This window comes from Manacus candei, unplaced genomic scaffold (genome assembly GCF_025592945.1).
Source record: "Manacus candei isolate 608988 ecotype Guabito, Panama unplaced genomic scaffold, ASM2559294v1 h1tg000057l, whole genome shotgun sequence".
Taxonomy (NCBI): Eukaryota; Metazoa; Chordata; class Aves; order Passeriformes; family Pipridae; genus Manacus; species Manacus candei.
The window spans coordinates 14,180,675-14,202,068 of NW_026138105.1; the positions used below are offsets into that span (position 1 = coordinate 14,180,675).

Sequence of the window (21,394 nt, forward strand, 5' to 3'; positions counted from 1 at the left end):
GCACGGGGGGCTTGGGACACAGCGGAGCCAGCCTTGGGGTGAGTGCGAGCCGGTGACCGAAGGAGCTGCTGCCCACGGAGCCGGTGCGGGGAGCGCGCAGGAGGCGGTGCCCGGGGCACTGCGCGGTGCCCGCGGTCGGTGCAAGGGAGCGGTGTGCGATGTGCGGTGTGCGGTGTGCTGTGTGAGGTGTGCGGTGTGAGGTGTGCGGTGTGAGGTGTGCTGTCTGCTGTCTGCGGTGTGCAGTGTGAGGTGTGCTGTGTGCGGTGTGCTGTGTGCGGTGTGCGATGTGCGGTGCGCTGTGTGCGGTGCGCTGTGTGCGGTGTGCTGTGTGCGGTGTGCGGTGCGCGGGGGGCGGTCGCGGGGGGCGGTCGCGGGGGTTGCGCGGGGGGTGCGCGGGGGGCGGGCGGGGGGCGGCGGCGGGGCCATGCGGAGCGCGGGCTGAGCGCGGCGGCCGCCCCTCGCCATGAAGCGGCAGAACCTGCGCACGGCCGCGCTCATCCTCTGCATCTTCTCCTACCTGCTGGTGGGCGCCGCCGTCTTCGATGCGCTGGAGTCGGAGGCGGAGAGCGGCCGCAAGCGGCTGCTGGAGCAGAAGCGCGGGGAGCTGCGGAGGAAGTACCGCTTCTCCGCCGACGACTACCGGGAGCTGGAGCGGCTGGTGCTGCAGGCCGAGCCGCACCGCGCCGGCCGCCAGTGGAAGTTCGCCGGCTCCTTCTACTTCGCCATCACGGTCATCACAACCATCGGTGAGTGCGGGCAGCCCGGCCGGCGCCCGCAGTATCCCTCCATCCCCAACCCGCTGCACGCCGTGTCCCTCCATCCCCACCTCCCGATACCCCGTGTCCCTCCATCCCTGTCTCCCATCTTCTTCTATCCCCATGCCCCTGCATCCCGTATCCCTCCATCGCCACCTCCCTGCACCCCATCCTCCTCCATTCCCGCACCTCCAGTACCCCCGGGAGCTCCAGGACAGCCTGGGGGATGCCCACATTGGCAGAGGCAGGTCTCCTCCTCGCAAGGCTTGCATCTCTTTAGGCATCTCTTTAGGCCACCCCCGAGCTGACCCTGTGAGACCCCCAGTGCCCAGCGCTGGGGAAGGCAGGGCTTGGGCAGGCTGGGGCCACCCAGATGCCGGGGATGCTGCTGTGGCTGAGGCCACGAGACACGATGGTGTCCCAGGGAGGCAGCACCTCGTGGAGCTTCTGCAGGAACCTTCGGGGCAGGCAGCTGCCCAAGCCGGCAGCGATGTGGGAGGGCAGAGGTGGGGACCACGTCTGTCCCCTGCTCAGGGCTGTGTCCAGCGAGCCGAGAGAAGAGCTGGGCAAGAACTGTTGGCTTCTTTGCCAGCTCAAAACTCCAGAGGTTTGGCTGTGTGAGACCTGCTTTAGGGACCCAAGAGAGCCACCAGCCACTGCCCCTTGCTCTGCCTGCACGGGAACCTGCAGAGAGATGGGTGTCAGCTTGGAGGGGAACGATTGAATCACATTAAACTCCCACACAGACACACTCACCCACACTAGAGCCCAGTGCCTTCAATTTTGCAAGAGAATGAAACTGTTTGAGGGTTCCCTTAATTCTAGGTGAGATTAGCCACATGGGAGTTTAGCACTGTTTAATTAATCCATTTTGATTAATCCATGCACCCTGAGCATCCCATGGGGGTAGACAGGCTGGGATCCTGTGCTCGTGTCACTGCTTGTGCTGGGATTTCAGTCAGCAGATGTGTTTTGGAGGCAGGAATTCTGAGGCCAAATCCTGCCCTGCCACAGCCAGCAGCCACCTCCTCATCTGCAGGACAGGACTCAGCCTTACCAAAGGGCTTGGGATGGTTGAAACACCTCTGGTAGCTGAAAGGATCATCCCCCAGGACAAGGGCTGATGGGATCAACTGCACTGTGTTACCAGAGGACAAGAGGTGGCAGAGGGGCAGGAACCCTGCAGGCCCTGCCTGGGGTCTCCATGTGTTCCCATGGGATGGGGGCCGTGCAGCTGGGAACACACGTGACCAGCAGACAGCAGCGGGCTCAGGGCACAGTTCAGGTGAGGCCCCAGCAGGAGGGAAGGGTGAATGGCTTCAGCAAAAATCTCCATCACTGCCTGACAGGTTATAGCTTCATTTACATGATTTTCCTGTCAGCTGTGACAAACAATGGCTACGCTTCTCACACGCCCTGTGCAATAAATAATTGCAGCCCAGGTGCCATATTTCTGAAACACTGGCATGTCAGATCTCTTTGTGTTGGGCTGTGCTCCAAATCTCAGTTTTAACGTTAATGTAGCTGTGTTTACTCTTTCTAATTCCCTTTGTAATTTTGAAAGCATCAGTCAAACGCTCTTTCAACAGTCTCTCAGGGTGTAACAACTGTTTTTCCACTTACTGCTCTTATGGATCATTATATTTACCTCCTCATTGCTGTCACTGTATTATCTGGTAGCCTGGGATCTGGTAATTGCACTTGGTTATTAAGCTTGGATCTGACAGGGTTTTTTTGCCACTGCAGTCTTCTGTCTGCTCTGTATTCTGTGAAATGTGGCATGCAGGCATTAAGTTCATAATTTTTGATTGTGTGGGTTTGTGAACAGACAGAGCAATTAGAAGCTGGTGCCTTCCTGCCTGCTCACAGCTCAGAGCACAACATGGTGCAGGATGCTGTCCTCAGCCCCTCAACCCTGTCCCAAGCAGGAGTTTCCTGGAGTGGGAGGTGTGTTCCAGAGCCCAGGATAACATGGTTATCCTCCTCTGGTCATCCCATCACTGTGTGCTGTCAGCTTCCACAAGAGTCCTGGAAAACCACTGGCAGCAAGGACAGAGGTGAAGCCAAGGCACAGCTTAGAGTAAGGCAGAAATAAACAAGAGGGTTTCTTCTCAACGCAAAAGTCACACAAATTCCTGCAAAAAGTGAAAATATAAGTAGCTGTCTGTGAAAGGCCCCGGTAGCAGCATGGGAAGGAGCCAGTGCTGTTCTGTGGGCACCTTCAGAAGGGAAGTTTCTGGCCCTGGTAGTTTCTTGTAAAAGAAACTCAGAAGAAAGGCTTGGATGCCTTTGGATGCCTTTGGATGCCGTTACTCCCCACGCCACGTGACTCCCTGGCACTGAGTTTGTTACTCATCTGCTGAGGGCAGGGGCCACTGGTTTCTGTTGAGCTGCTGTAATTGAGGTGGGCACAGAATCGCTGGAGTCCGGAAGATTGCAGCGAATACCTCATTATGCCTCACGGTGTAATCGTGTGTGTCCTTGAGTCACAGCTCTGAAACTTGGACCAAGGTGGGGAAATTAAATCTCAGGAGGCATTCAAGGCAAACCTTGTCCTCCTTGAGCTCCTTGTCCCCAGGACAAGGGCTGACAGGGCTTCAATGGCATAAATGCTCACTTCCCTGCATCTAAAACAGCGCAACCCCTCCTCCCCAACAGTCTGGCCGTGATTTAGGTCTGAGTCTTGGTGACACTGGAGTAAATCTGGAGTGGCTCTTCAGAAGGCCTCCCACACTTAGATGCTTCTGCAGAGACTGGCTCTATAACTCATGTCCAACAAGGTCACACAGCGGGTTCTCATATAGCCAAGAGTCAAAGGTTCCTGTGACACTGGAGTGCTCAGGGGGACCAAGAGCAGGTACCAGGGGAGGTGTCGATGCCCCTGCGGGGCAGTTGTGGACAGTCCTGGCTGGGTGTGTTCCCTCCCACAGGGTGACCCTGGCACTGTTGTCTCAGCATCCTGTGGAGCCCTCAGCCTCCCTAAGGTTACCCTGCACACCTGGCGCTGCATTGGCATGGCCTCTGAATGGTTTGTGAGCTGCAGGAGGCTTGTCCAGCTCTAGACCCCAGTCCAGCTTTAGGGCCCCTCCTGGCCTCTGCGACAAGCTCAAGGTCTGTCAGGAGGGGGCCTTCTCTCTTTAGAGGCCAAATGAGGTTCTGCCTACATGATACTGTGATGTGCCATCATCCCAAAGGATGTGGCCTCACGTGGCCCCGTTAGCACTGCCTGCAGATCTGTTACCGAGTTGTTTCCCATTTTCCCCCACTCTCCTACTGCTCCTCTGCTCCCAGGGCAGCCTTGCTGGAAACCCCAGTGAGGGCTTGACACCACTTTTCCTCTTTCCTCCACAGGCTATGGACACGCTGCCCCGGGCACGGATGCCGGCAAGGTTTTCTGCATGTTCTACGCCATCCTGGGCATCCCCCTGACGCTGGTCATGTTCCAGAGCCTGGGGGAGCGCATGAACACCGTGGTGCGGCTGCTGCTCAAGAAGATCAAGAAGTGTCTGGGCATGAGGACAACCCATGTCTCCATGGAGAACATGGTCCTTGTGGGCTTCCTGTCCTGCATGGGCACCCTGTGCATCGGCGCCGCAGCCTTCTCTTACTTCGAGGGCTGGACTTTCTTTCATGCCTATTACTACTGCTTCATCACCCTGACCACTATTGGCTTTGGAGACTTTGTGGCTCTGCAGAAGAACGAGGCTCTGCAGAAGAAGCCCCCGTACGTGGCTTTCAGCTTCATGTACATCCTGGTGGGCCTGACCGTCATCGGCGCCTTCCTCAACCTGGTGGTGCTGCGGTTCCTGACGATGAACTCGGAGGACGAGCGGCGGGACGCCGAGGAGCGAGCCTCGCTGAGGAGAGCCCGGAACAACATCCACCTCAAGCCAAAAGAGGACAGCCGGAGCAGCAACGCCATTTTTCTCCCCGTGGAGGACAGGACGAGCCAGATGAACCTGATCCCGCTGGTCCAGGAGGACGCGGAGAGGCAGCGGCGCCAGTCGGCCAACTCTGCGGCCGCGGTGCCCTCCTTCTGCACGTGCCTGTGCTACAGACCCCAGGTGTGCGGCAGCCCCGTGCCCTCCCACCCCGAGACCCTGAGCTGCCACACCAACCCCGTGTACTACAACTCCATCTCCTACAAAATCGACGAGGTGTCCCTGAGCACGCGGGGTCAGACCGGCTCTTCCCCGGGGAGCACTTTATCATCCAACAGCCCTCGCTGCCGGCAGCACCCCCGGCTGCGCAGGAAATCCATCTAGGAGCGTGTGCCGAGCTGCACTCAGTGCTCGAGTCTTACCATGATGATAAATTAAGAACAGAGATGCCAGGTTCTTCTTACTCTCTCATTTCTTCTGTTCCTCTCCCCCTTCAGCTGGCAGCCAGCCCCACGCAGGGTCCAGCAGGAGCCTTTAAACCCTGTTGAGAAATAAGTACTCCTTTTTTGCAGGCACTGAATGACATTGTCGGTTTTTATTTGCTTTTTCCTCCCAAGTAGGTTCAGGCATTTGGGTCTGGCAAGAGCCCCCCTGGTGTGAAGCCCGGCAAGCTGTAGGTTTGCTTTCCCACCTCCCTGCTCCCCCAAGGGTGCATTGCTGCTTTCCCACCCTGCCAAACCTTGGCTGTGGCTGCTGCTCCATGGGGTGGGTTGCACTTGCTGAGAGTACCAAATCCAGGGCCCATGTGAGTGAGCCCTGCAGGGCTGGGGACCTTTAAGTTGTCCCCTGACACTGGATGCAGGTAAGTCAGTGCCATGCAGTAGGTTTGCAGCTGGTGATGGGCAGGGGGGAAGGGGCTCAGCACATGGGGATGGCTTCATGGAGCTGCATCTCCCAGTCCTTTAGGCTGGCTCAGTGCTTCTGGAAGCTGGAGGCCCATGCACTCACCCACTTGCCCACCAGCACACCGTACCTCTTACACCTCACTGCCACTGGGAGGTCCTGAGCTGGCTGGTGGGATCTGTGTCCCACTCACAGGGGAAGCTGAACTCCTGCAGTCCAGTCCAGTCCAGTCTAGCTCAGCCCAGCCCTCCTCTGCTGAGCCCACACTGTGCCAAGGGCAGCCCCAGGGAGAGCCTTCCTCAGCCACACACAGTCACTTGAAAAGGGCTTGGCCTTGAGGAGACTTTTTTTTTAGCTAAAATCACCCCTCCCTTCTCCACCTTTCCTCCAGCTGGAAGCCCAGAAGGAGTGCCAGTTCCTCACCTACTCACAGTCCCTACGAGCCCCTGGGTCTTACCTGAGGGGGCTGATCCCATCCCCACGTGCCCCCTACACCTGGGAGGCTCTTTCCAGCTGGTGGCCTTTGTCCATCCTGTCTCATCCGCAGGAAAGCAGGACTAGGCTCTGACAGCCCTGTTTCACTTTTTTTTTCCCCAGTAAAGGGACATTTTCTCTAATGGCTCTACCTAAAATACCCTCTAAGGGGGTTTTCCTGAAGGAAAATCCACCTTTCTTGATGTGAAGGCATGGAGAGTGCCAGTGTTGGAAAGGTCTCAGGGCAGGCTTTGCTCTCTCCCTTTTGTTCTGAGTGGCAGCTTAATAAAAGATGAATCCAGCTGGTGGTGGTTGGTTATTTGTCAGGAGGAGGAGCAGAGGGATGTGTCCAAGCCCCAAACCCTGGAGACTGCAGTTCCCCCCAGGGGCCCAGCAGCTGCCTCACTTTGCACCAGTGGCCCCAGATCTGTACCAGCTGGGTGAGCCTTGGTTTTAAAGAGAAGGGGGGTGGGGAGGCAGAAAGCAAGCTCTGAGCGTGTAAAACAGGCTTAAAAATGAGACTTTCATTGGCTTCTGAGCTCCTCAGTGGTGTCACTTCATGCTGATCCCACCAGCTCAGCCCCTTTGTTGCCATCTCCCATCTCCCCCACCCTCCCCAAGGCTGTCAGCCCAAGGATTGGCTGTAATGTGATGCCTTTGTCATCAGAGCTGGGCAGCAGATGGAAATCTCTCCCTCTTTTCCTGTTAAACCTGGGACACCTTCCCAGTGGCTAAGATGGAGATGGCACCTCTCACCCTCATCCACCCTCGTGGAAAGAGGCAGGTCTTGAGTTCCTGCCCAAAGCAGAGCCTGCACAGCATTGCCCTGGTGAAACCCACCTCTTACAGAGCTGGAAGCAGGAGAACATCTCCAATGCAGAGGCTGAGCCAGCTTGGAACTCTCCCTCTGGATTCAGGCTGGCATTGCCCGTGCTTGGGTCCCAGAGCCCACCACGCACAGGCAAAGCCCAGCAGAGGCAGCTGGGCTGTGCTGTGACATCTGCCCCAGGGAGGACAGTGCTGCTGAGGAGGTGATGGTGCAGAAAGTGGGGCACACACTCGGGTTATTGCTGCTTCCATGTGGCCTGAGCTTCCAGGCAGCACTGCTGGGGAGCTTGGCTGCTCAGGGACTGCCTGAGCCCTGCTTTGGAAGCTGGTGATGGTCTGAGGGTGGGAGATGCTGTTCACCCCCAGGTGCCCCCAGACACACTCACTGCTAAAGAAACTCTCCCCCTCCTCCCTCCACCACTGCTCCCCAGGGGCTGTAGCTGGGGCAGTGAGAAGCTGCCCCTTGGTCCTGCCCCAATGACCAGCAGAGGGATATGGAGGCATGAGAAAAACCTTTAAGAAAATTCTCCATGAACTATGACTTGTGATCCCTCATTGCTCCCATATGGGAAAAGGACTTGTGGTGGCTCCCCAGGGAATGCTGCCTGTTCTCACCACCCCCTCCCACAGACCCCTACAGCAGAAGCCTCCTTACACTTCCCACCCCAGGGCTGACAAAGGTCACCCAGGAGCAGGCAGCAGCTGCACACCCAGTGACATCCGAGGGTCTCCTTCCCCAGGGATCCCCAGGCTCCCCTGCACCCACACTCACTCAGTATTCCCAACGGCCTGGGGCAGGGGTACTTTTTTCTGCCAGCAGTCTTCACCTCCAGGGTTTCAAAATCACCCTTGCATGGCCAGGGCTGGGCACGAAGGATCTTTGGGAAGAAAACAGCAGGAGCAAGGCTTTGGACTGGGGTGGTGAGCAGAGTACAGCTGGGAGCAAGCTGAGCTCTGTGCCTGGGGAGGCCCATGGCCCAGTTTCATCTGGAAGTGTCACAGGAGAATGCAGGTTTGAACCTGGGGCTGATTGAGGGAGCTGGAGTGAGAGCCCTTCCACAAAGAGCACTGGCAAGGAGCCTGGGACAGAACTGGGACACACCAGGATGAGTTGCTCTCATTCCCCACAGACACAAGAAGAAGGGAGGGCCCAGTTGAAATCAGGCTGAAGATCAGGGTGGTGGCAACAGAGAGGGCAGAGACACTCCGCAGAAAAACCTCCAACACACCATAGGAAAAAGAAAGGTTTTATTATCACCATTATCAACGTTTTCATTAGCTTAACACTGAATTGTAAATCACTCAATCATTACATATTGTCTGAATAAAACCTACAGACAGGAAAAAAGTATAGCAGAATCCTCTCCTGACTACAGACGAGTGGCCGGTGTCCCACCGGCGCTGCAGGGACGTGTCCCACCTTCCACCCAAGGCAGCCCACGCACCTCGCAAGCCACTCGCCCCCGGGGCAAAGGCTGCCCAGCTCCATTGCCTGTGTTCCCTCCAGCTCCACGGAGATTACATCTCACCACATGATGTTAAAAACCTCCAAAAAGTTTTGGAGAGGGTTACCAGAGGCCAAAAAGAGGCAGATCAGCTGCCCCCACTCCTGCGGAAAGGCAAGAGGAGTGCAGTGCCCCTGCAAAGCTGTTGGGGTTTGTGAAGCGATTAATGAAGTAAAAAGGGTTAAACCATGAAAGCAGATTTCCCTACACTGGCCAGGCCCTGGCACGAGAGGAACAAGGCAGAGCACCTGCACGCTGGAGTGGGGAGGTGAGGGTGTGGATGGGCTGGGGGTGGCCCCATCCCCGAGCAGAGGCCAGCTCTGCTGCACCGCCCCAGGGCTCCCGGCAGGCAGCCTGGGAGGGACTTGTCAGTGAAAGAGATGCCCTGGGCAGCCTCAGCCCCCTCGGGCTGGAATAAGGCCTTGTATGGAGAGGGAAGGAGGAACTCCTGAAGGGAGCAGAGAACGCTGGGGAAAGCAAAGGGAACCTGGAGGAAAGCTAGCTGGGAGCTCCCCTTCTCCCCGGGCAGTACGGGGCAGATCCCGGTCTGTCCTCTCCTGGCTGTCAGTGTGGCACATCCCACCTGCCTGCTGTGCAGCCCCTGCAGAAGACCCCTTGCTCCTTCCAAGGATGGGAAAGGAAGGACCCCCTGTGGTTTGAATCTGGGACTGCCACGAAACGTGGGCAGGACACAGGCATCCCTGGTGGGTGGCAGGCCATGGCAGTGCTGCATGAGGGGGTCTTGGGGGAGGCACTGCATCCCCGGGATGCCCTTTGCTGTTTCCTGGTGCAGGGAACAGCCTGCAGGGAGCAGGAGAAAGGCAAGTCCAGCGTGGTGAGGCTGTGGGATTGTGCCTTGGACTCGATCTCCAAACCTTGCTTTCCTTTGCTCCAAAGCCAAAAGCAGCTCCAGGTCAAGGAGACGGAATCACCAAAGCAGAGACCAGTGTGCAGCACTGGGTAAGGAGCAGCAGCCACAAAGAAAACACTGCTGGAGGATTTCAAGCTCCAGGCTGGCTGTTAGTGGGACCTGGAGCACCTATCCCAATGTGTGGTGCCCAAACAACTACAAAAACCAACTCCTGGAAAGCCTGTGGGATGGCTTCAGCATCCTGGATCCTTCCCTCGGGTTGCTTCTGCCCCCATCCCGCTCAGGGAGCAGAGCTCACAGCTGTGCCCTCACGGCCTCTCTGCCAGACACAGCCCTTCCCTGCCCAGCACAGGGGTCTCGAGCCCACCTGAGGTGCCCAGCATAAATGCCAAGGCTGTCTGCTGACCTGGCTGAGCAGGGCTGAACAACACAGCTTTGGGTGCTGTTTTAGCTACTGGGAAGTCACAAAGGGAAAGTCGATGGGTTGTCGCCTCTGTTTGCTGGTGCTCTGGAAAGGGCTGGTGCAGGGCCCTTCTGTTACAGCCTCTTGAGTGCAAAGAATCAAATGCTACAAGAAAGTCTCCCTGGTTCCTCCCCTCTGCAAGAGTAAGAGCAGCTACCATGGGGGAGGGAGGGCAGAGGGTGTCTACACTTTGAGAAGAGCCTGAGGTTCCCCAAGAATGACTGTGATGCTGCTGTCGTGGGTGAGCAGCTGGGGCTGGACGTGTGGCTGCTTGGTCACAGGGATGGGGCCACTGAGCAGAGGAGCCTGGCAGTGTGAGTGAAAAACTCGTCAGCCACGTTTTGAGAACACCTAATCACTTGCAAACTCCCTGGGGAATCAATGTGTTCTCAGACACACACCTTGGCTGGTGTGCACTGGGGTAAACACAAAAAGGCTCTCACTGATCATCTTTTCTAAATGTTTGGCTCAAATTTGGTAGCTGCAATTTCATTTTAGATGCTCCCTCCAGGTTTCAATATGCCCTGGGCTCCTCTACTGACGAGGCTTTGCATTTACACCTCTCTCTCTCCTCAAAGCGTTTCACAAAACCCAGGAATTCTTCCATCGTTCCTCCAGGCTCCCAGCACCACTGGGACTTGCTGCCTGCACAGCCAGCAGTCTGGCAGTCTTGAGAACAACACGGAGACCTGTCCTATGGGAAATGCTGCAAGGAATCCACAGGCAATGAACTGGGACACTGTTCTGAGGCTGTTTTATTCTGTGCACTGCACCAATGATGGAGCTGACCTAAAGTCCAATATCTCGATCCTGCTACTTTGGAAAAATCTTCAGGTGAGCCCAGCACTAGCAAACTTGTGGAGAATGGCACAGAACTGTGCCTGTTTTACCCCTCAGTCCCCCGTGATCCTCTGCGAAGGTGCAATCTCTCTCCCTTGGGTGGAATTTTCTAACAAAATGGACAAATACCACCTACGAAATGGACAAAATAACCCACAAAGCCTTTAAAGAAGAGCAGCCCAACCTGCTGCTCTGAAAAAAACCTCCCTTTAGCTTGCCCCTGGTATCTTGAGGAAAATAGGCAGCTGTCAGGCAGAACTGATGTGGCCCCAGAGTGCAAAGGCTTTTTTGCTTTATCAGGGCTACGGTGGCAGTGGGAACCATTCTCGTCGAGTTACAAATACTAGATAGCCTAAGAAAAAACAGGAGATTGAAACAGTCATGAAGTTTATACTGAAACTATTTTTTACCTCTGTAGTATGAAGTCACCTACAGCTCTTTCATTCCTCACCTAAGAGAGATCTCATGTCGATGGGCACAGACACTCACAGAGAAGTCTATAGGATGAATATATCTCACAAGGCAACAGCCCAGTCTTTGTTTTTTACAGTCAAAGTTAATATGGATCTTTTTCGAAAGTGATGTCGTTGAGATTGAAGACAATTATAAACTGTATCAACAATATGTACTACAGCCTGCAAGTCACAATCTGTGCACACCAAATGGAATATATTATTGCTTGGTAGCCTATTAGACTTTCTTTATAAAAAGATTTTTATACAGAGTACAGGATTATGACAAAACTAGCTAAGTAGTTCTCATCTTGAAAATACAACATCAATTCTTTCAACAAAGTAGCTGAGAGTTAATGAATGATAACAAATACTTACTAATAATTTTATGGCCAGTTTGAACAGAATTTCTTATAGGACTCTTTTCTGGTGTTTATTTACATATGCCTTTTTTCTTTTGGAAAAAAGTTGATAAAATATAACAAGGAACATAGAAATCAAAAGAATGAGTAAACTTCATACCAAGAACATCAAACATTTTTGAAAACACTAAATTATGTTACCTGTTAAAAAACATACATATCATTTTGTCTTTAAAGAAAAATATTCTTCCTGTTTTAAAATATTACCAACAGCATGTAATAAACTAACTTAAAATGAGTTTCATAAAAAAGTTGTCTTGCTGTCTAAACATTACTAAACATGCTTAGGTTGAGATTCTGTTAACTGCCTCAACATCTTAAAAACAGCTCCTTTACAGGAACTTGTGATATTCATACTCCAGAAGACCTGCAAATTTAGAACAGTACATTGATAAAGGATCTGGTAGCTAGGAACAATAAATATATATTTTCATTCAAAGCAAATAATGCTGCAATGTCCTTTGAAACAATCCATGCCCAAGGAGTGGGGATGCACTCGACTGAACAATAAAGTCACCTGGCCCTTACCCTGCCCAAGGACACAAGTGCCTGCATGGCTCTGACTGCAGGATGAGGACCCATGGACTGAACTGCAGACTGAGGACCTTGTGCTGGCTCTGTGCCACCCTAGCTGTGTTGGGGCAAAGGGAAAAAAACACCAAGAGACTGGGAAAATACCTTCTTTTTTTTTTTTTTGGCCTGAACAAACCAGGACCAGCCACGGTCACAGCTGCAAATTTTTGCTCAGAGCACAAAGAGGACAAAGCCAGATGTGAGGCTGCTCTCCCTGTGTGCTGGGGATTCCCACTGGGGAGAGATTATTCTGCTCTCAGCATCAAGATTTGTTTTCTATGGGAATAGTAATTCAGGTAACATTTAGGGATTGGTTCTCCATGGTTTTTTTGGCCAGCAATCCTCCCATTACAACATAGTAGTTCATGCACAACCCTGAGCTGGGCAGGCATTTATCTCTCCTCAGTCTCATCCCTCATCACGCTCACAGACCAAAAAATACTATAAAGCCTTTTTTTCTTTTATTTAAGTCTCCTGCTCTTCCTCTCTCCCCTGTCTCTGACTAGAACTAACAGCAAGACTCAGGCACAGGAAAAGGCTCAGTCAGCCAGGACTTGCAAAGGGAACCAAAGTTGAGTTTCCAGTTGCTCATCACTCTGGTAAATGTCTGCTTTGTACACAGCCACACTGGTAATCCCAACTGTCACAGCACATCACCTCAGACAGAACTGGCCAGGCAAATTTTTGGGAAAAAAAAGGATTAGGCTTTATAAAAATAAGCTATTCCAAGCCTGAGACTTGTCTTGGATGCTATAGTGGGAGTATTTAAATTGATGGATAACTAGAAGAGTTCTTTTTTTGACTACAATACGCCATGGTCAGTGCAGGAATCACGGGTATGAGTGAAGCAAGAATTTAGACTTTGGGGTACTATGCAACTCTCCTGGTCTCACTCTGTATCCCGTGAGCACACTCAGGAGGGCTCCTGTGAGTCTGCTTTAAGAGGGAAGGTCACCTGCACTTGCCAGTTCCCGTGGCTGTGCTGTGTGTGGCAGCCAGGGATGGCAACACTCACTCACTGGGGAGAAACAGGACTGGGAAGTGAGTAAAACAAAAGCAAGAGCCACTGGACCACAGTCAACCACGTAAAAAATGCAGAAGAAAACAGGACAGAGCAGACTGTTAAACTGCCTCCAAATCACAGAACTGGAGACCTTAACAAAAATAACACAAGCAGAACTGTAACTTCTGTGTTTTCCCCTGACAGTGACCTTTTCCTGTGATTAAAACCAGACGGAAGATAGTCCTCAGTGCTATGGAGTCCTATGGTAACTAAACTGATCATCACTGAGCCTGCAGAGCCTTTGGAGGGGTAGGATACAGAGACGTGTCTGCCAGGGAAACAGGAACTGAGCTTTTTGACAGACAGTCATTAAACAAAGTTTTCTGGGGGAATGTTTTTGGCATGTATAGTCTCCTACTCCCTATTAAAGATTGCAAAAATGCTGCATTCATCTTCCTGGACACAGGAAACCCAGGATTAACTTAGCTCTTACTGGTAGATAATGTCCAAACTAAGTAGCCATACAAAGGTTTCAGCATAACTTAAGACAGAAGCCCTGTTACTCAGCTGCCAGGTCTGGCATGTACCTGGAGCTCCCCACAGTCCTTTTAAAGTCATAGTTATTAAAAGATCCAGTGCTACAAACCACTAAATCTACCTTATCTATTCTAGTTCATACACATATTGTACAATATTGCCTAGTACTCACTACATACCAAGAGGAAAAGATGCTGACTTGAATTACAAGTAAATGTGCTTTTTTTTAAAAAAATAAAAATAAGAGAGAGTGCCACAACATAGTTTGACCAGCATGCAACAAACTTTCTTCAGCTAATATATAGAAATTGTCTAATACAATTAGAAAAAATAATTAGTGAGAGGCCCAAGACATATTTGATCAAGGAAATAAGGAGATTTATCTGAAATGTTGAGGCTTTTGCCACTGAAGACTCAAAAAACTAGACATTCTATGTCCCTTGTCCTCCTTCCCTCTCCTTTATATTATATAATTTTTTATAGATTATTGTAAGGCCTATAATTTTTGCATCTATCATGTAATTTACCTCAAAATAATTTAAAATGCCATAGACAAGCTAGGACCAAAAGCAACTGCTTTTACCATCCACTCAACACTCATGCTTTTATTCTAACAAAGCTGAGGTCCACATGCAGAAATAAATGCTCAGTATTTCTCTATGACAGCTCAAGAATCTGCTCATTCCTACACGTGACATGGGACCTTCACTTTTAAATCACAAAGCAAAACATCTCCAAAAGCTTATTTATTCTGGGACAGCAGTCATCAAATCCTCATTAGGAACTAAGACAAAACCTAGCCAAAACAGAGCTATCAACAGAAAACCTTCGGAGATTCTCTGTGATTTTGGATAATTTCATTGTTGGGAGGATCTAGTGCACTTCCAGCACGTGGCTCTGCTGGCAACAGCTGCCACAGCTCAGCAGCTCCGAGAATGTGCTTGACTGGATCTACAAGACTTGTTTACAGTTAGTGTTGCACTTTAATGAACAGAATATACACGCTGTGACCACCGTGTGTCACATTCCTCACTCACTACCTCTCTGTACTTTGGGGGTCACATCTCCTCTTGCAGGACACTTGACAGTGTCTGTGTACTACTGACACTGCCTAAAGCTCCCCTCTCCACAGGGAAGGTTATGTGCTCTCCAGCATCTTCTCGTCAGATGACAAACTGAGGTTTCCTTATTCTGCACCCCCAGAAACCCCAATCTCCTCTCCCATGGCTGAACAAAACAGTCCTGTTTCAAGTCAGTCCACAGCACAACAGGAAGGGCAGCATCTCCAGCAGATATGTACCAGTACAAGGGAGATGGAGGCAAAGCAGGAGATAGAAGACATCATGACTGAAGGATGCACAGCAACAGGGTAAGGGGGTCAGTAAACTGCAGAACGTTGTATCTGACAATACAAAACATGTCAAGCTGCAACTCTGGTGTTCAGCTCCCACTTCCAGTGGGTTTTTTTCTGAGCAAAACTGCAGTTAATTATCCTGCTAAACTCGAACTCTGTTTAAACTGTCTGGTCTAAGTAGGTGCTACTTGTTCTCCCACCAAGTTTGCTTCATCAGCAGTGTTAGACACGTAATGCAGTAAAGACACTTGCTGGTAATTTGGCACAGTTTGAAACCACAGCTACGACAGTGTTACAGCTAACATGACTCAGTGACAGGGAACTGATTCTAAGGAAAGAGTTGCAGGTTTCTTTCTTTTTCTTCTTTTCAAAAAGAAAGACCTTATAAAAACCCTAATGGTTCCTCTCAAACTTTCAGCTCCTGCTCTTTTCAGGCCAGATGTTGACCTATGAATTTTTCGGGTACTTTCTCGTGAAAGAATCCGTATTAGAAATTTCTAATATGCACAGTTAAGAAAAATTCCTTCCTTACTCCCCCTCAAATTCTTTCAAACGCTGCAACTTTTCAGGGTTAATATTGATCTGAAACAAGGGTCCAAGAATGACAGTGAGAGAAGTGAAACAAGAGGTGTATGTCTAATTTGACAACTAGGACTCATGCCCCACGGCACCTCCTCCTCGGACGGAGAGGACACAGTGCCCTCCCCCTCGTCTTCTGTCTAAGGTCACTGGTTTATCCTCCTCTTCCAGCTCCACAAGAACTGATTGAACATGCATTGCGCTTGAGGTCAGAGTTCCAGCAAACAAAACCTTTGACAGCATGTTTAAAAAACAAAAGCAGTTCCCCCTTCCTTACTCACTAAGACCTGTCACAGCAGGGTCCCACTGTGCTCTCCAGGGAAAGCTGTGAGGACTGACGCAGGAGCGGGCCTGTAGTGGGATCTACCATGGAGGAAGTCGGGAAGAGCTTGTACCAGCCGATTGCTAAAGTTGACAAATCCAGTTCTTCCAGGAGGACCCTGGCGACTCCCATGAAGTGCTTGCGCTCCATGCGCCCATAGTTTCCCCAGACTATCACCTTAGGAACAAGAAGGGGGAGCACAGTTAATCCTTCAACTTGCACACTTGCTTGGGAAGCACAAGTCTGACCAATCCTTTCTACTCATCCAACTTCCTGGAGTTTTAGTACAGCCCAAGAAGACCAGAAAAATTTACTATACCAACAGGTAACGTGAACCTCTGGTTGATGATATTACTGATTTTTTTAAGCACGTGTTTACAAATTCTTATGTTATCAGATATGTATTCCCCCATGGAAAAGAGGTAAATGTGCACGTGGATAAGACACCATTCTGCCATTTGATCTGCTGGGCAGGGACAGCACCTGCACGAAGTATCCCTGGAGCTGCAGTTCAATACCCACAGGTAAAACCTGTTCCTGGCACATGACAGGCCTTGCACACACCAAAGGGTGGCCTGGGGGAAAGGCCAGGAGAGCTCCTTATGTGGGAAAATAAACCAACAAAAAAAGGTGGGCAACAGCTTTGGTCAAAAGAGGAAAAGAGTATGTTTTAACTTCTGCACTTGGAGCATGTGGCACAGGGCAGATGGAGACGAGGCACAGCCACTCACCTGGAGGAAGGGCAGGAGCCCAGTGACACAGGGGACACGTGGGGTGGCACGAGGGGAAGCAGAACAGACGGCCGAGATCGGCTGGCAGACGCAGAGGAAGGGCTAATGACAGAGCTGCCAGGCGAGCAGGGAAGGCTGAATCACACTTACGACATGATGGAGACCAGTGGGTGGAACAACAGATGCAGTGAGGGTCATGGAATTAGGCATGCTGGAGGTCTGCACGTGGGCAAGGGGCCCTACGTGGCTCCAGACAAAGGAGACGACTGACTCCAGAGCGAGTCCGTGTTCTGAAGAGGAGAGGATGAGTAGGGTGGGTTATGACAATGACTAGTGATCTCTGGCTAATCCTTACAACTTCCTTCCCACCACATTACAAATGAGAGACAACGACTGTCAATTAAAAGATAAAAATTCACACTCTAGGTTAGCAGGAGATGGAGTAAGCCACTGCACAAAGTTGGTTTGGTGACACGGCAATCAGCAGAGAGCCAAGCTCCTCATTTTATTCTCTTGTGTTCTCATTTTACTGCCTTTCCTGGCAGCAGGTAAGGAAACCCACACAAGGCAAGAGCAGACCAAGCCAGGTTCCACCCCAGTTCAGTCAAAAATGTGCAGTCTCGGTGCATCAGGGGAAAATGCTTCTAATCAAGGTAGATGAGGAAGAGGTCACTAATGAGAAGGGTCCTGAAGGTTATGTGGCAATTCATATGCCAGTTGAGGTAAACAACAGAAACTCATGGATGAATTACATTAAGTATTACAAATGGATTTTAGTCAGGCTTTATTAGATGGAAATGATTTTTATATGAATCAACAATGCAAATCATTCTTTGCTCTGGAAACAGAGGTGAAAATATGAGTATGATAGAAAATGTATGCCAGTAACAGAAAAGAGGTAGAAAAGGGCAGGACATGTGACATGGCCAAAGCAGAGCATTCTGAATGTGTATAAACACAGAAGATAACCCATGCTGCAGATTGTTTAGCAGCTATAGGTACCGCCTATCTCCTAACTGGGTGGGGAAAAAAAAGAATTAAAAAAATAAAAATCAACCTCTTCTTGGTAGGTATTCATGGTAACTGGCAGAGGATGAAATAATCATCAGTTTGAGTGTGGAAAAAAAAAGGGTTTCCTTTCCATTTGTTACGTTCAGATGGAGTGCATTTGGCTCAATGAAAACATTGGCTTTTTCTCATCCCTGTTAATTATCCAGGTCCCTTGCCAGACTTATTATCTTCCCTAAGAGGTGGAAGAGAGAGATGGGCAGCCTTGAGATTTGCTCATCTTACCTGTAATACTTTGCCCTGGGGGCTCTCAGCAAACAGTAACACCTGATTGTACAAAGGGTCTAATGATTTGCGAGCCACTTTTGTCTTCTTTTTCGCGATGCACACGCCATTCTCCAGCAGGTAAGCTTTGATGTAAGCAGCTGGAAAAAACAAACATGGTCAAATGTGAAAACAAATCTTCATGCTCACTTTAGAAAAGACAGAGTTCCACATCTCGGGTATTTCTGAAGAAGGCATTTACAGCAGGGAAAAGATTTGCCCAAGCAGCCTTTTTTTTCAATGCTGCACACAGATTGCTTAGTCCTGCTGAAGGCCAGTGAAATTAAAATTTCTCCTATTCACAAGCATCACAGGAGGCTGGGGCTCAGGGAATTACTTTAGGAGATCAAAGCATACTACCTGGCAGTGTTTTGGAGCCGGGTTTTGGTGTCAGTCCTCGAGCCTGAATGATATCCACTTCTAGCTGCCCATTTCGCTCTTGCAAGCCAATTTCCACATCCCCTAAACCAAAAAGTCAAAATAAACAGAAGGCTTTTAAAACAATGTATCCCTGGGCTATTAAAATGTTTAAAAACAACTCTCACGTCCTGCCTGCTACAAGCTGCAACAAACTGTATGTGCATGATCTCCTCCTGTGTTACTCTGGAACAGCTCTACAGTGATTCCAGCCCACATTTCCAAAAGCAAACTCAACTGCCAGCCCTCTAATATGGCTTTGGGAGCTCAGTCTCCTACTCTTTGTGGCAACAAACTCTCACCTCTCCCAAACAAAAGCACCTAGGATTGCAGGCTGCTTTGGAAAATGCAATTATGGTGGACCATAACAAAATCCTTACAGAGCATGGTGGGCCTTAGAGAGAAAGAAAAACCCCAAGATGCACAGGATGCATTTTCAGGACTTTAGCTGTGTTTTACTCAGTCTATGCCTTTCAGAGCTGAGGGAGCAAAGCACAAAGCTGCTGCTCTCCTGCTAATGCCACATTTGCTCCAGTCAGCAAAACCTTTCAGCCAAGCACACTTGATTTAACAGAGAAATGGAGCAGGACAGTGGTAGATCAGCAGATGCTGGACACATTATTAGTGGCCTGTAGGAGCAGTTCAAAACTAAATTAAAGCCACCCAACACCTTTGAGTTCCTTACCCATCGAGGTGGTGGCCAAGGTCTGACGCCCAACAAACTGTGCAGGGCCCATGCTCCCCAGGAAGTCACTGAACTGCCCAGCAGATGCCAGATGGACTCCACTGAAATTCAAGCTGCAAAAGAAAATTATTTTGGCAAGTGGTTAATTTGCTCAACACCAGAAGCATCCACCCCATCCTCTCTGTGGTGTTCATACCTGCTTCCACAACTAATCACAAAAAGGACCTGAACACTGTCCAGGGCTAAAGGGGCAATGTCCTCAAACCCCAGCAATGCCTCTGCCGCAGTCACTGCAGTGAAACAAAAGCTATTGGGAGGACAGAGCCTCCAAATCAGGTACTGAGGCTGGTCCATGGCGTGGCTACAGGTGCTGGTCACTGCACTGGACACGTGTGAAGCAACACAAAAGTGTCAGACGCTGAGGCACCCTGATACCAACCAAGATTTACTCGGTTGCACTCTGATTTACGCAGCTGTTTTCGAGGTTGTAGAAAAACTTGCTGCAAATGGTAAGGAGGAGGCTCGAGGCCAGCATTTGACACCTACATTTGTCCTGCAGGCATCTGCCAGCCCATGACACAGCTGCTGAGACACCCGTCAGGAGCTCTGTGCCGGGGTACCCACGCTGCCGCGCCGGGTGTTGCACTCTGCCTCCGGGGAAGCTGCTGCGTGCCAAAGCCAGGCACAATTACAAACCTCCTCCACTTTTCCAAACGCCCTTGGAGGGGGGCAATTACCCACGTAATGATGCAGCTCCCTGCTTCCCCAAATTCGTTTCTCAGGATGCTGAGAGGAGGCTGCACACTGGGTACAAGTGATGGCAGATCGGAGCCCTGCCTGCGGGGCGGGCCGGGGACCACAGGCTCTTACACAGCTGACTCAGCCACAAAGACTCACTGATGCCCCCCCTGCAAGCCAGTTACATTTTAAAAGACATTAAAAAGAAAAAAAAGAAATTCTTTTTAAACCCCATTCAGCCAGCAGAACATTAATTTCAGGTTAGGATTTCAGCTCTCATTAGCTATTTTCAGACCCGGTCTCAGCCCCGCGGGAATATTTATTTATTCTGACAAGGAATTAGAAAGGCAGCACACACACCTCAGCATCTCGCCATGCATGGGCTGAAGAGAATGTGTCCCCAGCTCGTGTCCTCATGACAGGTTCACTGGGTGGCTCAGCCCCCCGTGACAGGGACACTGCATTAAATGGCCCAACTCTTCCACGGAGCACTGCACCTCCCTCTGTGCTGACCTGGCTCTTTGAGAAACCTGGTTCCTGCTGCTACACAGGGAGCTGCTGAGCCATCAGCATGGAAAACCCTGCCCTTGAGCTCTTTACAAATGTCACCTCTGTGAAAAGGGAGGAAGGTGTCTCGGCATCCTGGGAGACAGGCTTGGAAGGGAGGGGCTCTCCAAGGGTGGATTTTCCCCCGTTCAGTGTTTTTTTACCCCACCTTCACTGTTTATTGCAGAAACACTCAGGGTAATATTTTGAGATACAACAGGAACAGCAGGATTTATTGTTGGCATTAATTGCAGAGAAGGTTTAACATTTTTCTTGTCTTTCAGTGTCACCAACTCCTCAGTGGCACGAGGTGCATCCCCAGTGCCAAGATCTGTCCCGGGAGCAGGGGTGGCACAGGGCCACACTCTGCTCCCTCTGGGTAGGGGACTCCTGCCCCACCACCCACCTGGCATCTGCTGGCCCTGCTGAGGGAGCCCTCTCTGGGGAGCAGCACCCCAGGCACAGGAGCTGGATTTGTGGCCAGGCTCTGAGGATGAACTGTGCACAGAGAGAGAGACATCCCCAGGGCTGGTAAATCTGCGGGGACATGGGATGGGGGAGGCAGGGGAAGAGGGAGCCTGGAGCCAGACAGGCTTTAGCAGGCTCATGATTTGCCCATACAAGGAGGGAAGAAGAGAGTCCTGGTGCACATGAGGACCAGCAACACTCAGTAAGCCTGCTGGCTCGGGCCTCTGGAGCTGCACACAGAAAGTCAAAAAAGGATGAAAACTAGTGCTTAGAGAACTCAAAATAGTTCAAGAGAAAGGAGACCTGACAGAGAAAGACATAAGATTCAGCAGGAGACGAATGGACCATCAGCCAGAAGGTAAATGTTTTCTTTATTTTCCTCAGCTCATGGAAGATAAATGGGCCAGGGTCTCGCTCCTGCCCTGGGGAGTGTGTGACCTGAACAAGCACGTAAATAACAGGCTGGCAAGACAACTCCCAACTGTTCAGGGAAATGTTCACTGCTGTGCTCAGAACAGATGCTCGGGCTAATTAACAAGATGCTGAGGACCAGGAGAGAGGAGGGGAGGCCTAAGATTGAGTGAAGCTGAGGGCTATGAGAGTGCACAGCACACCCAGAACCAGATCTCAGAGACATTTTTCTCTGGGATGAACTCCAGCCACGCTACTGCAGTGGGGACACAAAGCTGGGAGAAGACCACCCACAGAGACTTGG

General features: G+C 50.9%; 2 protein-coding genes across 2 annotated transcripts in view; one reads left to right on the plus strand and one right to left on the minus strand.

Moving 5' to 3' along the window:
• Nucleotides 1-421: 421 nt before the first annotated feature.
• Nucleotides 422-6,314, plus strand: KCNK15 (potassium two pore domain channel subfamily K member 15). Its single transcript, XM_051803049.1, has 2 exons — nucleotides 422-746; nucleotides 4,107-6,314. Exons 1-2 carry the CDS (start codon nucleotides 464-466, stop codon nucleotides 5,018-5,020), a joined length of 1,197 nt encoding a protein of 398 aa, XP_051659009.1. The 5' UTR covers nucleotides 422-463; the 3' UTR covers nucleotides 5,021-6,314.
• Nucleotides 6,315-8,072: 1,758 nt separating this feature from the next.
• The window catches only part of RIMS4 (regulating synaptic membrane exocytosis 4), a 53,585-nt gene continuing 40,263 nt past the window's right edge, over nucleotides 8,073-21,394 (minus strand). Inside the window, exons 3-6 of the mRNA XM_051803075.1 lie at nucleotides 18,928-19,040; nucleotides 18,186-18,287; nucleotides 17,787-17,926; nucleotides 8,073-15,939 (exon numbers count right to left, since the gene is read on the minus strand). Of these exons, the coding sequence (XP_051659035.1) occupies nucleotides 15,721-15,939; nucleotides 17,787-17,926; nucleotides 18,186-18,287; nucleotides 18,928-19,040 (574 nt within the window). The 3' untranslated portion in view covers nucleotides 8,073-15,720. The remainder of the gene's footprint in view (nucleotides 15,940-17,786; nucleotides 17,927-18,185; nucleotides 18,288-18,927; nucleotides 19,041-21,394) is intronic.